We start from the raw sequence: 16,416 nt of genomic DNA, 5'->3' as shown, positions 1-16,416 counted from the left end.
GAAGCACTTGTAGTCACCCCCACAAATCAATTTCAGCACCACCCTGTAAATTCTCTTACTGGCGTTGCTTCAGAGACCCATAAATAAATCTCAAAAAAGAGATCAAAAGCCAGAGACACAGCAGCGAATCCCAGAAGACATCACAGAGCCAGAGATCTCTCTGGGCCCCATCACTTGATCACTTGACATCCCCTTACTCATCAATTTGCTCGAGCGGGTGCCAGTAACGTCTCCATTCGCCCCTGTTGCGTGCTAGTGTAGCCCAATGGAGTCTGCTCATTCTAGGAACATGAAAAGCCTCAAGTCGATCATTCAGGGTCTTGACGAAGAAGTCTGACCATTTCGGAGGTGGGCGGCCACGTGATCTTTTGACGTCCCGTGGAATCCAATCGGCAATGGCTCTAGTCCAGCGGTTGTCTCCAAATCTCATGACATGTCTAGCCCATCTGATTTTCGACACCTTGGCAAACGAGACAGCATCCCTGATTCCTGATCGTCAACGGAGGTCAGAACTCCAGATTTTTTCTCTCATTTGAGTGAAGTGTGATACTCCAAGCACAGCTCTTTCGATTCCTCTTTGCGAGACCCATTCTCATCCTGTTTTCGACGCTCTTGAAGGCGTTTCAAGCCGCTCTCTTCCTCCTGCCAGGTCATTCGTCATGTTGACTTCTCAACCTAGGTACACATAACTGTTGCATTCGGAGATGGTCGTTCCCTTGAGAGTGAATGGAATGTCAGGAACAAGACTATTTCTCATAAACATTGTCTTGGTGAGATTCAGCTGTAGTCCGACCATTCCAGACTCACAGTCAAAGTCGGCCAGCATTTGTGCCACTTGGCTAATATTTGGTGTTATTAGAACAATGTCATCAGCAAAGAGGAGGTGGTGTAGTTGCCGTCTATCTTCACTTCCATTCCTTCCCATTCCAGTCATCGCATGACATTCCCTGGGCCCCATACCAAGCCAATTTCACCAAGGAACCCCAGATAGAGCAGGTGCTCTCTCCGCGCCTACTCCAGAGGGAATCCTGGCGACCAAGAGCTTCCACAAGCAAGGCCCAGGTATGCAGGTTCCAGGACTACACCTCCATGCTGCATGGTGGCAGAGGTGCCGAGCTGTACCTCTCTGGCTCCCCACCTGCTTGTCAGCCTGGTTGTCACACCCACAGTGTGCCTCCAGGAGCCATCTTAAGGGCACCAACAGCCCTGGTCCAGAGAAGCCCAACTGAATCCCAAAATGGATTAGTGCCCTACAGAAATGTCTCTAGAACTCAACCATCTTCAAGCTAGTAATCCAGAAGTGCACGGCCGTGGCACCCATGATATTAAAAATGTCAACCCCTTGACAATAAATGATCCAGCAGCTGCCCCTAGCAGACAGGCTTGAATGGTGGTGGGAAAATTTGAGCAGAAACAATGCTCAAAAGTAGGAAGCGAGTACTGGGGAAATTGTCTGCCATGGAGGTAGGGTGAGGACTGGGATGGGGAGCCGGGGGTTTATACTGGGGCCACTGGTGACGGAATGGATGCTCAATCATTGTACAGCTGAATCTCAAAAATTAAAGCTTTGTAACTGTATCTCACGGTGATTCAATTAAAAAAAATCAAATCATTAATGCAGCAGTACTCAAATCACTTACTTTGAAAAAATGTAATGTTTCCTTGCCGTTTAGAAGCTGGAACTGAAGTTCAGGAAATCTGTCATCACAGTGCAGGCATTCATAAAACTCAGGATCCTTATGTGTCATAGAATACAGAACTATAATGAAATTTCCAGATTCTGAAAAAACTCTGAACAACAAAAAAATTAAAATTTATTGAGAATAACATAAGCATATTCAAAGTACTCTGAAGTACTCAAATTACGGCTCTTGGTCTTCTTAGTAAACAATTCAACTCTTGGGAAAGAAATGAGACTGTAAGATTTTAGTAGTTGTTTTTGTTGGGATGTGGTAGAGGGGTTATAGCCTTCTTAGAAGCATCTGGGGCCTAGGGAATCACTCCAGAAGATACTGGGTATTGCAGTGCATGTCTGACAGTTCGTTGCTCAGCCCATGCCTGTTAGTACTGGGGACCACAAAGGCTAGTCTGATCCTCTGGGAGAACGAAGTGTCGGGGATCATACTTCAGGCATACTAGGTATGTGCTCCAGTTTGTGAAGCTATTCCTTAGCTCTATTCTTTTTTGGGGTGAAAGGGGTGGAAGCGGGGGTTTTAGGGCCATACCTGGTGATGCTCAGCAGTTACTGCTATCTCTACACTCAGGAATTACTCCTGGCAGAGCTTGGGACCCTATGGGATGCTGGGGATCAAACCCAGGTCGGCCACAAGCAAGGCAAGCACCCTTCCTGCTGTATTCTCTCTCTAGCCCTCATTCTGCTGTTTCAATGCAGTTTGTTGAAAATGGTTTCTTCACCCAGTAGGTATCTCTATTCTGTGGGTCTACTGTTTTAATTTTTTCCAAATTCCATACAACCTTTGGCTACCATAGCTTTATAAGTTTTAAAATTCAGGTATGTAAACCTTTCAGATATTCCTTTTACAATTTTGTGTTCTATTGCACAGTGGGTAGGGTGTTCGCCTTACAAGCGGCCAACATGGCCGACCCGAGTTCGATTCCTCCGCCCCTCTCGGAGAGCCCGGCAAGCTACCGAGAGTATTCGATATGCCAGACACAGTAACAACAAAGTCTCCAATGGAGACGTTACTGGGCCCGCTCGAGCAAATCGACGATCAACGGGAGGGCCTTTACCTTTACCTTTACCTATTTTCTTTGGAGGGCTGGAGCGATAGCACAGCTGGTAGGGTGTTTGCCTTGCACATGGCCAACCCGGGGTTTGATTCCTCCGCCCCTCTCAGAGAGTCCAGCAAGCTACCTAGAGTATCCTGCCCGCATGGCAAAGCCTGGCAAGCTACCAGTGACGTATCTGATATGCCAAAAACAGTAACAAGCCTCACAATGGAGATGTTACTGGTGCCCACTCGAGCAAATCGATGAACAACAGGACAGTGCTACCATGCTATTTTCTTTGGAGTGGGGGCAAGGGGGAGGTATGTATACCTGACTTTGCTCAGGGGTTACTCATTAACTCCTGTACTGTAATTACCCCCAATTTTTTGGTTTTGTGACATCATACCATGTAGGGCACAGGGCTAATTTCTGGCTCTGTGCACAGGGATCATTCCAAGCAGTGCTTGAAAGGACCATATGTGGTGCCGAAGATTCAAACCAGGACAGGTCACATGAAATGAACACCATATACATCTCTCAACTGTTCCTTTCAATAACTTGTATAATATAATTACCCAAGATAAAAATAAACCTTGACATTTTCATTTAATGGCAAAGCTAAGTGGTAAACAGTGGTATCACATATAAAATAATAAGACTAAATTAGGTTAAGAATAGCACAGCAGTAGGGTGTTCGCCTTACAAGCGGCCAACATGGCGACCCGAGTTCGATTCCTCTGCCCCTCTCGAAGAGCCCGGCAAGCTACCGAGAGTATCTCGCCCGCACAGCAGAGCCTGGCAAGCTACCCGTGATGTATTTTGGTATGCCAAACACAGTAACAACAAGTCTCATGATGGAGGCGTTACTGGGCCCGCTCGAGCAAATCGATGAACAACAGGAGGACCGTGACCGTGACCGATTAGTTCCAATGCCATGATTTAATTCAGGAAGATTAAGCATCTTTTTTGCCTTACATGTTTCTAAAAATATTATTGTTGCATTGTGTAACTTAAAACATTTATAACAAATTCAAGTCATCACACTGAAAACTAATTTTGTTTACATTTTATTAATTAATTTTGTTTCTGGTTTGGGGGCCATACCTCGTAATGCTCAGGGTTTACTCCTGATTTTACACTCAGGGAAAACTACTGGTGGGCTCAGGAGACTATATGGGATACTGGGGATCAAACCCAGGTCCACTGTGTGCAAGGCAAATGCCCTGCCCTATTCTATCTGGTCCCCTATAAATTTTTTTTTTATTACAGGGGTTATACCCAACAGTGCTTACACTATCAGGCAGCACACAGAGATCAAACTCAGGGCCTAGCACCTGCTAGGAATGTGCTCTGGCACTTGAGCTATTTCCCAGTGCGTCTTCGTTTGTAAAATAGTATGTATACCTGAGTAGATACAATAAAATATTTTCTTACACTGCTGCAAAACTTTATCTTCTATATTATAGTTCCATGGTTAGGGAAATTAATTCCTTCCTATTTCTAAACACAGTGACAGCTCACTTTTTTTTTTTTTATTATATTCAAACTTAATAGAAGAAGAATTTTCTTAACTTGCTTGGTTTTCTGACTTAGGTATATTCTAAATCAATCCTAAATGAGTACAATGAAGTATGAAAGGAGAAAAAATAAAATACAGAAAAAACTTCACTTGCCTGTCCTGAATAGAAGAACGGAACATGTAGCGCAAGCAGCAAGCCCATACTTGAGGACTATAGATATGTATGATCCCCGACAGCCAACTTCAAGAAAAAAGATAAGTGAAAAACTAGTCATTCACAAACCAATACTTTATATCATACTCTTTCTAAGGTAATATGGCAGAGATTTTTGGCATTCATCAGCAACACTGGAAGAAAGGGAGGGAGGGAAAGACGGAGGACTGATTTTAAACAGTGTTATTCTGAGCCCTTTTTTGCAAGGGGGTATGTCTCCCAAGAAATACCTTGGGGGCCTGGGGGACCCTTCTGGGTATTCTCTGATGAGCCTTCAATTCTGAGAGGGCCTGAGGATGCAGTGCTGCTCCTGGTGTTGCTGGGAGACCATGTGGTGTCAGGGATCAAACTAAGGTTGGCTACATTCACGGCAAGCATATAGCCTCTGTACTATATTTTGGGCCTCTTTTTAAGGATGCCTTAAGCAGTCTGGGAGACGGTTCAAAGGGCTGAAGCATATGCTTTACACGCAGGAAGCCAAGGTTGAAAGTTTGGCACTCCCCAGAGCACCAAGCAGGGAATAGCTCCCAGGCACGATCAGGTATGGCCCTCCCACCTAAAAAAAATCAAAGGAACCTGAGATATAGTACAGTCAGTAAGTCACTTGCCTTGCTTACGGCTGACAAGTGTTCAATCCCCAGCACCCTACATGGTCCACAGCCCCTGCTAGGAGCAAACCCTGAGCACCGCATATGTATCCCCAAAACCAAAAATATAAAAACAACCAAAATACAAAAAGAAGAAAAACATAAAAAAAAAAAAGATGGCTGGAGAGATACTACAGCAGGTAAGGTGCCAGCCTTGCATGCGGTTGACCCAGGTTCAATCCTAGTACCCCACAGCACCACCAGGAGTGATCCCTAAGTGCAGTCAGGAGCAACCACTGAGCATTGCTGGGTTACTCTCCTGAACTCTTTATTCAAAAACAAAACAAAAATATAAAAAGAAAACAAGAGTTCCCTCAAGGATAGGAGATCCTGACAGATAAAGAATGAGGACTTGGGGCTGGGGCAATAGCACAGCAGGTAGGGCATTTGCCTTGCATGCAGCCAATCCGGGTTCGATTCCCAGCATCCCAAATGGTCCCCTGAGCACCACTAGGAGTAATTCCTGAGTGCAGAGTCCGGAGTAACCCCTGTGCATCGTCAGATGTGACCCAAAAAGAAAAAAAAAAAAAGGAGCAGTCTAGGGCTTCAACTTAGACCAGAAAAATTCAATTTTTTGTTTTATAAACTAGTGTCTTTGAACATCAAGTTAAATTTTGCTTTAACCGATTTTGCTATTAAAATAAGTTCAGAATGGGCTGGAGCATTGGTACAGCAGGTAGGATGCGTGCCTTGCATGCAGCAGACCCAGATTTGTTCCATGGCATCCACGTGGTTCTGACGCCAAGCCCTGCTTAGGAGTAATCCCCAAGAAAGAGGCAGGAGGAAGCCTTAAGCACAGAAGGTTTGGCCCAAAAACCAAAAGATAATCTCAGGAATCACTGGCCTTTGTTGCTATAATTGAAGTACTACATATTCACGCCAAGCTAACTGACATATTTATATACAAATGTGAGTAGAAGATTACCACAAATAATGCAACACTTACATTCCCACTAATGGTAGAGAAGAAACTTTGGGATCAGATTCCAGCAAAAGTAGCAACTTGCGAGTTTCATTCATGGTAAGATATCTAAAGGGAAGGTATGCATATAAAAACAAGTCAAAGTGTGCTCATTTTACTGAAGCAAGACAATGAGTGTTGCAGCAGCATATTTTGGGCTGTGCAGATGATTCAAATGAACATTTTAATTCACACTCAGGTATACAGAATAGGTCAAGGCATGGAAAAAGATTTCAGTAAGACAAAGAGGTTTACAGTATTCATTATTTTGATATTTCAATTTATTAAAATGGGCACTGGGTCTACAGAGGTAACTCAGAGGGTCGGAGCACATGCTTAGCACGAGGCGCTCAGGTTCAATACCCAACACCATATGCCGCTCACCCCACCCCCAAACCATCTAAGCCGAGCCCTGAGCACTCTAGGGTGTGGCCCCATAAAAACAAATAAAATGGGCACTAAGTCGATAGTCTCTTAAAAAAAAGCTTTTGATTTATTTTAAGGAGCGTTTAGAAGTGGAAGAGGGGCTGCAGTGATAGTACAGCAATTAGGGCCCACAGCTGACGGGGGTCCGATCACCAGCATCCCATACGCTCCCCTAAGTCTGCCAGAGTAATCAATCCCCAAGTGCAGAGCCAGGAGTAAGCCCGGAGAACAGCTGGGTGTGGTCCCAAAATTTGAAAAATAAAACCTAGGGACTGGAGCAATAGCACAGCAGGTAAGGTGTTTGCCTTGCACGTGGCCAACCCAGGTTCGGTTCCCAGCATCCCATATGGTCCCCTGAGCACTGCCAGGAGTAATTCCTGAGTGCAGAGCCAGGAGGAACCCCTGTGCATTATCAGGTGAGACTCAAAAAGCAAAAAACAAACAAATAATAAAAAATAAAACCTAAATAAGTAGAAGTACAGGGTCTGGAGACAGGGCTCAAAGAAGCAGAACTCAGACCTAACATGGACAAGGCCCTGAGCTGGGCCCTAGCACCACATGCCACACTGCAAGCTCTACCAGTGCAGAACGGGCATGGCTCTGGTGGCCCTCACCTCCCACCATGTCAAGCCTCACTAGAAATGGCTGACAGGTTCCCCAATTTCTGACTGTGATCCTCTGCTCAGCATGTAAGACTCAAAAATGCCAGAGATTATACAGCGCGAACAGGGCACTTGTCTCGAATGTGCCAATCCAGGTTTGATCCTAGCACTGCCTAAGGTCTCTGAGCCAAAAGTGATCTTTGAGCAGTCGGGTGTGGCCCCAAAACAAAAACGAACAAAAAAGATTCGATCTAGGCTCTATTTCACTATTTCAGAGACCGACAGATTCTCTTTTTCATATCCTCTTCTAAAGAGGCACTTTTCAGAGGACAAAACTTGGAATTGAATGTGCCCTGGCAAGCATTTTCGGCTCTAGAGACCTAACAGGAACTAGGGTGGAGTCAGCAGGAAAGGAAGCCAGAAGAAACTGCATACACTTTAAAGAGGGGGCCTACATTGTCTAACGTGGTTCAGTAAACAATGCATAAAGACAGTGGATAAGGAAGCAGCCCCACTGATGAACAGAACCGGCACCCAGAGCAGTTTGGTTTGTACTCCCTAAGGAAATTCTAAGTGGTCATAGAAGTCAGCAGAGGCTCCCGCTCCAAGTCTGTGAGGAAACTCCACCCACAAATGTTTAGCAATTTGATATGCAAAGGCATTATCCAGTGCTATAAATTTTTATTTAATTACCTCCTTTTATCTGCAATGCTCATTATTCACAATTAAAATTGCCTACATACTATAAATAAATTCTTCAGCTTCTGTTAGGCTCAAAATCAAGAAAAAAAAAGGACAAAGACCTAAAACCTAGGAAAAATATGACAGAGAGAATATAATCAACTTCAATATAATTTTATACTAATTTTTCTTGGGGTGGACACAACTCTAAGAAAGAAAATTATATTGACTTAAAGTACTTTCACTTTTCACTTTTCCTGGTTGTCTTACCAACATAGATTTCTGGTATGCAACTGAATACGCAATTCTTTCATGTTGTGATGAGAATATATTCATGTAACTATTATTTTAAATGTTGGATCAATGGATTGAAAGATAACAATCATTTACTTACCCATGCTTATAGGTACCTTGAACTTGAGAAATATTCAGCTCGCTGCCCAAGTTCCTTGCCAGAGCTGTTGGAATAATGGGGATGGGCTTGACAGGTGTGCATCTGAAGCCATTTGCGATAGTCACTGCTGCACAATTCAAGTCATAATCCACACAGTCCAAACTCTCTGCCGAAGTGATATGGGCTCTTAGGGAAAGCAGCTTACCACACTCCAAGGAATCTTTGCTACACACATGGTGCTGCAGAGCCTGAGGAGTCAACAGCACACATTTATTGTAAAACTTGGAAATTGGTTCGTTGCTCTCAAGGTTTTTTGTATTGGTGCATAACTAAAGAATTCAAATGTTTTGGGGCGGGGCAATGAGCACGGGAGGGGAGGTGCACTGCTTGTTCTGCATGTAGCTGACCCAGGTTCAAACCTCAACACCCCATGTGATCCCCTAAGCACGACCAGGAGTGATCCCTGCGCACAGAGGACGTAAATAAATGTTTCTAATTTGCAATGCTGATTCTTTCATTTCTTCCATGAGACCAAAAGATTAAAGGAACAATTAAATCCAAGCTAATAAGTTATTATATCAAGCTCCATGGTACATTTCTAAGATGATGATGTAGCATTCCAATTCTTATTGGGCAACGTCACTTGCTATAAACATCCAGAACATTGCAGGAGGGAGTCAGGGGGAATGGATATTAACTCAAACTCAGTCTCAGAGAATCTGAATCCATTGCTCTTTGGTTCCTTCTCTTTACTCCACACCACTCTCCTTCCATAGCTGCTTATGCCCACAATGTTCTTCAAGTCTCACTGCCATTGCTCTACCACAGACTAATGCATCTCTCCATATAAATACACTGCACTACTGCAATGGGTTAACTAAACTCTCTGATTTCAGTTGGGTTTATCAGATTATCCCTGATTTAATAGTATTTCATCTTTCTAGAAACTCTCAGTATTTATATAGGCCCATACGACAAAGTACAAATTCCTTAGGCTGACAGACAAAATATATATGTATATATTTATATATATAAAATCTGGTCAAACTTTTTCTCCACAAACCCAGCAAAAACATACATCCTCAGTGTCACCCTGAACATATTTCGCAGTCTCTTAACCACTTCTGAAATGCTACCCCTATGATCCAACACCTAGGATTCCTGCTCTTAGAAATGACATTTAATTGTATTTTAAGTTAATGGGCAATTAGAAGTTATACTTATTAAATTTGGGTTTGCTAGAATATAATAGTACATGGTTTGACACTTGTGTTGAAGAATAATTATACCTGAAACTAATAGAATGCTATATGCCAATTATAACATTTTAAAAATCTGCCATATGGGTACCATGCTAAGTACAATAAGTCAGGTGGACAAAAACAAATACTTCACTCATGTGTGGTAAATAAAGAAACAAAAGAGACCATGTCCAGTGAAAACCAATCCCCAATAACAGAACTGAGGCTACCAAAGGAGACTATGGGGAGAGCAGAGAAGGGTCCTGTGGATAGTGGTGGGGTATGGTGAGGAACACTACCCTCCAAACATATAAACATTTTCAGCAAGTAAACCAATGCTGGAGACCCACTGTAGTTACTGCATTAACATACACCTCAGAGATCCTGGGCCCTACGCAAACAGGATGAGAATGTGATTCGGGTCTCCCAAAGAGGAATCGAAAGAGCTGTGCTTGGAGTATGACGTTTCACTCAAATGAGAGAAAGAATCCGGAGTTCTGACCTCAGTTGGCGGTCAAGAATCAGGGACACTGTCTCGTTTGCCAAGGCGTCGAAAATCAGATGGGCTGGACACATAATGAGATTTGGAGACGACCGCTGGACTAGAGTCATTACTGACTGGATTCCATGGGACGACAAAAGACCGCGTAGCTGCCTACCTATCGGATGGTCAGACTTCTTTGTCAAGACCCTGAAAGATCGGTTTGAGGCTCTTTGTGTTCTTAGAATGAGCAGACGCCATTGGGCTACACTAGCACGTGACAGGGACAAATGGAGACATTACTGGCACCCGCTGGAGCAAATCAATGATAAACGGGAAGTCAAGTGAAATGATCAAGTGAAACCAATGCCACCTCAACTTTTTAAAAAGGAATTAAAAAAATCACACCTTAAAAGTTGAAATGAAGTCATCTGCATTATGAACTATTGTTTCTTTTGAACTCGGTCCTTGAATTTGAACTTTACATGGAATCACAAAATCCCCAGGAAGAGAAGCAGTAGGCTTTCTTTCTAAGCATTCAGGTACTTCTCGACCAGGGTCAAAGCGATCTACTGTCAATGTCACACCTTCTTCATCTGAAGAACAAAAATGGTAATTATTACACGACTTAAAATGTGATATACAGGGGGAAAATAAATTTTTATCAGTAAATCAATAAACAAGTCCCCTTATAATCATAAAACAACTTATTTATATTAATAAATTCTATCATAAATCACTAAGCTGAAATTCTATTATAACCATAAAAATAACTTTTTAAAGTATATTACCTTCATTTACTGTGAAAGACCCAAGTAAAAAGCATGGCAAGTTGTTTTTATTCTGCTTTGCATGACGACAAGCAAGTCGGATGACCTTTTCAGTTACTATGAGTTTTGGTTTTCTGAAAAATAATAAGTCTTGTGGTGAGTCTAATATCCTAAAAAAAACCCTCCTTCACTGAAATGTGGTCTAAAGTCTAATATGCATCTTTAAAAGTATACAGGAAGAGGGGCCAGAAAGTTGGCTCGGACTGGAGCACATGCGTTATGAATGACTTTCCCAGATTCTAGGCCCAGCCTTGAATGGTGCCCTAGGGCCACTGGGAATGACCCCACACACCATGGTAGGAGAAGCCCTGAGCATTGCTGGATATGGCCCCCAAACATACAAAAACAACATATATAAGCCAGAGAGATAGCAGACTGGGACCTGAGTTTGAACCTGGCACCCCAAGACATCCCCAATATTGCTGTGGTGCTCTTTAGTACTATTGGGCTCAAGTTGTTCAGCCTTGGGCTTGAACCAGTAGGCTCGGTTGGTCGGGTATTGCCAGGAGTGGCCCTGTGCCCTTCTCAAGCATTGCTTGGGAGACCAACCTCCATCTAAAAATAAGTGTACAGAAGATCTCTAAAGGGTCAAAAGGAAGGAGTAGGAAAGGTTGCCTGTAAACCAAAATGCCAGTAGTATTACTTCTCAAGGCATTTGCTCAAATTTTATGAACCACAATAAGATTCAAGAAACTATAAGGCCATGAGGCAGAAGAGATGGTACAGGGGGTAAGGCAACATGAGACATGATGAAAAGCCTTTCAAGTTCTTATTGTCCTTTTTTAATTCCTATCATTCTTAAGTAAAGGCCCTCCCGTTGATCATCGATTTGCTCGAGCGGGCCCAGTAACGTCTCCATTGGAGACTTTGTTGTTACTGTGTCTGGCATATCGAATACGTCACAGGGAGCTTGCCAGGCTCTGCCATGTGGGTGGGATATTCTCGGTAGCTTGCCGGGCTCTCCGAGAGGGGCGGAGGAATCGAACTCGGGTCGGCCATGTTGGCTGCATGCAAGGCAAACGCCCTACCGCTGTGCTATCGCTCCAGCCCCTATCATTCTTAGAACTTACAAATATTCTTACAAACCCATTTGTAGAATACTTTAGCCGCAAAACTAGCTACTTTTTTAAAGCACTGAAAACACAGATTTAAGACAGAACAGAAGGGTTCATTTTGTCTGAGTGGAGCCTCCAAATAGGGGAAAAAAAATTGATCACACATATGAAAATCAATTTTGCTTTATACATCCTACTGATTCCATTTTATACTGATGTGATTTGAAGAGAGAAACTCCTCATACCTGCAGTTATTAAGATGTATGTAGATGAAATCTCCTATTGGGATTGGATTCCAGAGAGCACGTTTTGATGGAGGAAAGTGGAAAGGTACCATCCTGCTTGAAGGGAACCTTAAAAATATTTAATAAAAAACAAACAGTAGAAGTTTTTAAGAAACAATCTAACCTTAAATGAGGAGCTTTCCAGACTACTTTTTGTATGTGTAAAAGAGCTGAAATATTGCTAAAAGTTTAAAAAATTAATAAAAGCATGGGGCCGTAAGATAGCTCACATGGCCTGCCTGTGGGAAACACAGGTTTGATGCCCATATGTGCAACAGGGTCTTCCAAAGAACATAGTTAACAAATTTTCAAAGAAAAAGAGGTAGCTTAAGACAGAACAGAAGGGCCAAAACTGAGTGAATGGAATATGATAGCCTCTTCGGGCTGTGTTTCCCATTGTCTTCATCAAGAACATCTGTCACAAAGAAAAACAACAGCGATATAGAGGTAATTATGGATGCAATTTAGTTTAGTAGGGGAAAAAGAAAGTCACAAAAGCATTAATTGTTCTTCCCTAGGGGTAAAAAGAACAAATGAACTGAATTGCCAAACAACTCAAGCCAGTCTACCTGTCCCCATAACAGTGACACACGGACAGGTGGCAAACTCCCCCTTTCTGTTCTATTTGAGTGAGAAAAGGCTGAGGGACATTTATGAAAATTCAGTATGTTCAATATGATATGTTTCCCTTTAAAGAATTAGAGTTTAGAAGAGGGTAAGATTCCAACCGTTTTCCTTTAATCAGGCAGGGAATTTTAGCCTAAGTGTTTGGGGATTATTCCCCATATTTAATAAAAGAATCTTCTGTGAAAAACAAGGGAATAAGGGATGAAGAGATTGACAGACACTTTTATATACTGAGTGACTATTATGTACCAGATTCCTTAACAGTTTTATTTAAGCCTACATAAAAAACTCATTTTGTTTGCTCTTTCAAGCCTGTGTTCTCCCTTGAACATGTAATTCTCTCTCTTTCTGCTTTTTCCCATTCTGGGGAAGTCTGTGTTCTCCCTTGAACACATATGTATTCCTCTTTTTCTCCCCTCATGTCTTTCTAAGTAAATTTTGTTCAATAAAAACTATCTTGCTTCACATAGTAATCTTTTTTAGAGATTACTAGCCCTAATTTACAGATTAACTTTTATCAAGTTCTCCTACCTAGTAATTAGTAGACCTGATATATGAACACAGGTTTTTCTGATTTTAAACATTATTATTTTTCTTCTATTATAATATATCTTCCCAAGTTACATGAAAAACTAAAAAAAAAAAATTGAAAGATATATCTATACCTGTTATTCACCTGGGCCCCTGCAAAAGGATAAGTAGACTCCATGATTGTTGGCAATGATTTATTCAAAATCAAATGCACAATAACCTAAAGAAGTAAAGATAAATTAATGAGTAATAAAACAAAAAAATATGATTTAATCATGTATTAATAAAATTATAGGCAAAATTAGTTCACTTACACAAAATGTCATCTTATGTACAGAAGATAAAATGTTTAGAAATTGTGATCATTTTTATGTTTTATAGTTATTTAACTACATATTAATATTGGGGGCTAGAGATAGTACAGTGGATAGGGCTGCTTGCCTTGAACAAGGCCAATCTGATTCTATCCCCAGCATCCCATAGGGTCCCCCTGAGCACCACCAGAAGTAATTTCTGTGTGTAAGGAGTAAGCCCTGAGCATTTTGGGGTGTGACCAAAACACACACACACACACACACACACACACACACACACACATACACATACACACTTATTCTGGGCAGTAAAGCCTACCAACTTATCCATTCATTTGGGAAATCATAGAGATTTTCCCCCCAAGATCTTATTTTTTGGGGGAGGGAGTAGGGAGGTGGTCACACGTAGTATTGGCTAGAGTTTATTCTGATGGTGCTCAGGGCACTGTATGTTGTGCCAGAGATGCAACAGGGGTCAGTCACATGTAAGACAAGCATCTCACTTCCTATACTATCTCTCCAGCATCCAAGATCTTTTGGGGTCCACACCCAGAGATGCTCTGGGGTTACTCCTGGCTTAGGGGACCATGTGGGATGCCAGGAATCAAACCTGGGTGAGTTGCATATAAAGCAAATGCCCTACCTCCTAAACAGAGAGGTACTATCACTCCAGCCCTCCAAGATCTTTTTTATCAACTAACTGAATCAGGTAGGTTGGGAAGTATCAAATATATGATGTTGTAACATAGCACTGTAGCACTGTCATTCCGTTGTTCATCAATTTGTTTGAGTGGGCACCAGTAATGTCTCCATTGTGAGACTTGTTACTGTTTTTTGGCATATTGAATTCGCCACGGGTAGCTTGCCAGGCTTTGCCGTGCGGGCGGGATACTCTCTGTAGCTTGCCGGGCTCTCTGAGAGGGGCAGAGGAATTGAACCCTGGTTGGCTGCGTGCAAGGCAAATGCCCTACCTGCTTGTGCTAACACTCCAGCCAGTGATTTGATTTCACAATAGGTCCAGTAAATAGCTGAATTTGTTCCTATTTGCTTCATTATGTTCTTCTGAGTATTCTGAGACTCTGTTAAAATGGATAGGAATAAATAGGATAGTATAGCAGGTAGGCATTTGTTTTGCATGCGGCCAACCGGGGTTCAATCCCAGGCATCGCATATGGTCCCCCTAGCACTGCCAGGAATAATTCCTGAGTGCAAAGTCAGGAGTAACACCTGAGCATCGCTCGGTGTGGCCCAAAGAAGCAAAAAAAAAAAAAAAAAATCTTTGAAGGCCGGAGAGATAATACAGCAGCAAAGGCTTTTGCTTTGCAGACAGCCAACCAAGGTTCAATCCCTGGTATCCCATATGGTCCCATGAGAACCACCAGGAGTAACCCCTGAGCACCACCAAAAAATAAACATGAAAAATGATAACAAAAATAAAAAGTCCTTAAAGATATCTGGACCTCAACACAGCTTCTACTCAGGGCTGGAACTCTAAAGTTCTTGCCATGAATAACATCATATAGACTGATAGCAGTTCTTGCAAGTATATAAGGTGCCTTTTTCTTCATTAAAGAGAAAAGTTTTAAATCCGCATTTGGCTTTTTAACTTTTTTTTTTTTCGTTTTGGGAGCCACACTCAGCAGCTGTGCTCATGTTTTAATCCTTGCCCTATGTTCAGGGATCACAACTGACAGGGCTTAGGATATCATTTGAGGTGCTGGAGATGAAACCCTGGTTAGCTGTATCTCTCCAGCTCCTTGTTCTTCTTTCATATACATTATACAAATCAATTCATTTCTCATTTTAAGACAGTGCGTAAGTGACTAATTACTTTGACTTAAGACACACAGATGGAATCAAAGCTGAGACCAGAGGTAAGTACAGAGGGGTGAAGATGTACGCAGCCTGTCTTTCATGCAGTCAATCCCTGGCTGGCACAGGTCCCCTGGAGAAAGGCTAGAAGTGATCTCTGGGCACTCTGGGCCAAAGTAAGCCTTAAATAACAAACGAATTAAATGAAAGCCAGTGACACTAAAAATCACGTTAACACACCTATTCCTAGAATTCTTCCCTGAAAAAGGCATCCAACGGCAGCAAAAGGAAATCAAGACATCTTTGCCTCGTTTTCCTGCATATAAACTGTCCACAACCTTAGTTCCCACATATAAATAATTTCGGCTCTCGCCAGATGTGCTGTTAGAAGGGCAGTTCTACCAAAATTGGATCAAATTATCCTGCTTGGAAAATTGGTGGCTATTTTTTAGATATCAAGGATGTTCACACTCTAATCCGATCTTACTTATTACAACCTTATCCTTTATCCATTCACTCGACATCCCAAGCAATGGGAACTAACGCCTGCAGGTCCTCGAGCTGTGAGTTTGTTCTTGCTGTTGTTTCCAGGGTCCGGGAGAGGTTGCGGTGGGGAACTAACGGTCCCGTTGTGTTTGTTTTGCAGTTCCAGGGTGTGGGGCATTCAAGACCGCACCCCCGCCCCGAGACCGTCTCTGCACAGAACCCGCCACCCTCGATTCAGCTTACGCCCGAGTGAACCGCGTCATCCTAGAGCACTCCAACGACGGTTTCATCATGAGACCCTCCCCAAGTCACCAGGGTGCAATTCCTACCGCCCGATCTCACACTTTGCACACAGTGCTTGCAAGGAGACCACGAACTCCGAAACAAAGCCGCCTCCTTCCTGGGCAGCCGCCGGGCGAGGCCTCGGAGCCGCCCGCGAGGGCTCGCAGGACTCCAGTCCTCGGAAACGGCCGCAGCCCAGCAGCTCCGGGGCCCGTAGGCGACTGCGGACTTGGGCCACAGACCGTCGGGCGACCCGGAGACCCGTGGCCCCCTTCAGCACTGCCCCCAGCCCCCTTCGC

The 16,416-nt window shown here is 43.0% G+C and overlaps 1 protein-coding gene across 5 annotated transcripts in view; it reads right to left on the bottom strand.

Moving 5' to 3' along the window:
* The window catches only part of STIL (STIL centriolar assembly protein), a 50,436-nt gene extending 36,998 nt beyond the window's left edge, over positions 1 to 13,438 (bottom strand). For 3 of the 5 annotated variants that reach the window (XM_056122393.1, XM_056122394.1, XM_056122395.1), the window contains exons 1-8: positions 13,358 to 13,438; positions 12,027 to 12,134; positions 10,688 to 10,800; positions 10,305 to 10,492; positions 8,175 to 8,422; positions 6,057 to 6,140; positions 4,404 to 4,490; positions 1,641 to 1,791 (exon numbers count right to left, since the gene is read on the bottom strand). In XM_056122393.1, coding sequence (XP_055978368.1) covers positions 1,641 to 1,791; positions 4,404 to 4,490; positions 6,057 to 6,140; positions 8,175 to 8,422; positions 10,305 to 10,492; positions 10,688 to 10,800; positions 12,027 to 12,134; positions 13,358 to 13,401 — 1,023 coding nt within the window. In that variant the 5' untranslated portion in view covers positions 13,402 to 13,438. The remainder of the gene's footprint in view (positions 1 to 1,640; positions 1,792 to 4,403; positions 4,491 to 6,056; positions 6,141 to 8,174; positions 8,423 to 10,304; positions 10,493 to 10,687; positions 10,801 to 12,026; positions 12,135 to 13,357) is intronic. The other 2 variants (XM_056122396.1, XM_056122397.1) reach the window with 1 other exon arrangement.
* Between the last annotated feature and the right edge of the window lie 2,978 nt (positions 13,439 to 16,416).

Source organism: Sorex fumeus, unplaced genomic scaffold (genome assembly GCF_029834395.1).
Source record: "Sorex fumeus unplaced genomic scaffold, SorFum_2.1 ptg000045l, whole genome shotgun sequence".
Classification (NCBI taxonomy): domain Eukaryota; kingdom Metazoa; phylum Chordata; class Mammalia; order Eulipotyphla; family Soricidae; genus Sorex; species Sorex fumeus.
This window is presented reverse-complemented; position numbering and strand designations above follow the sequence as displayed.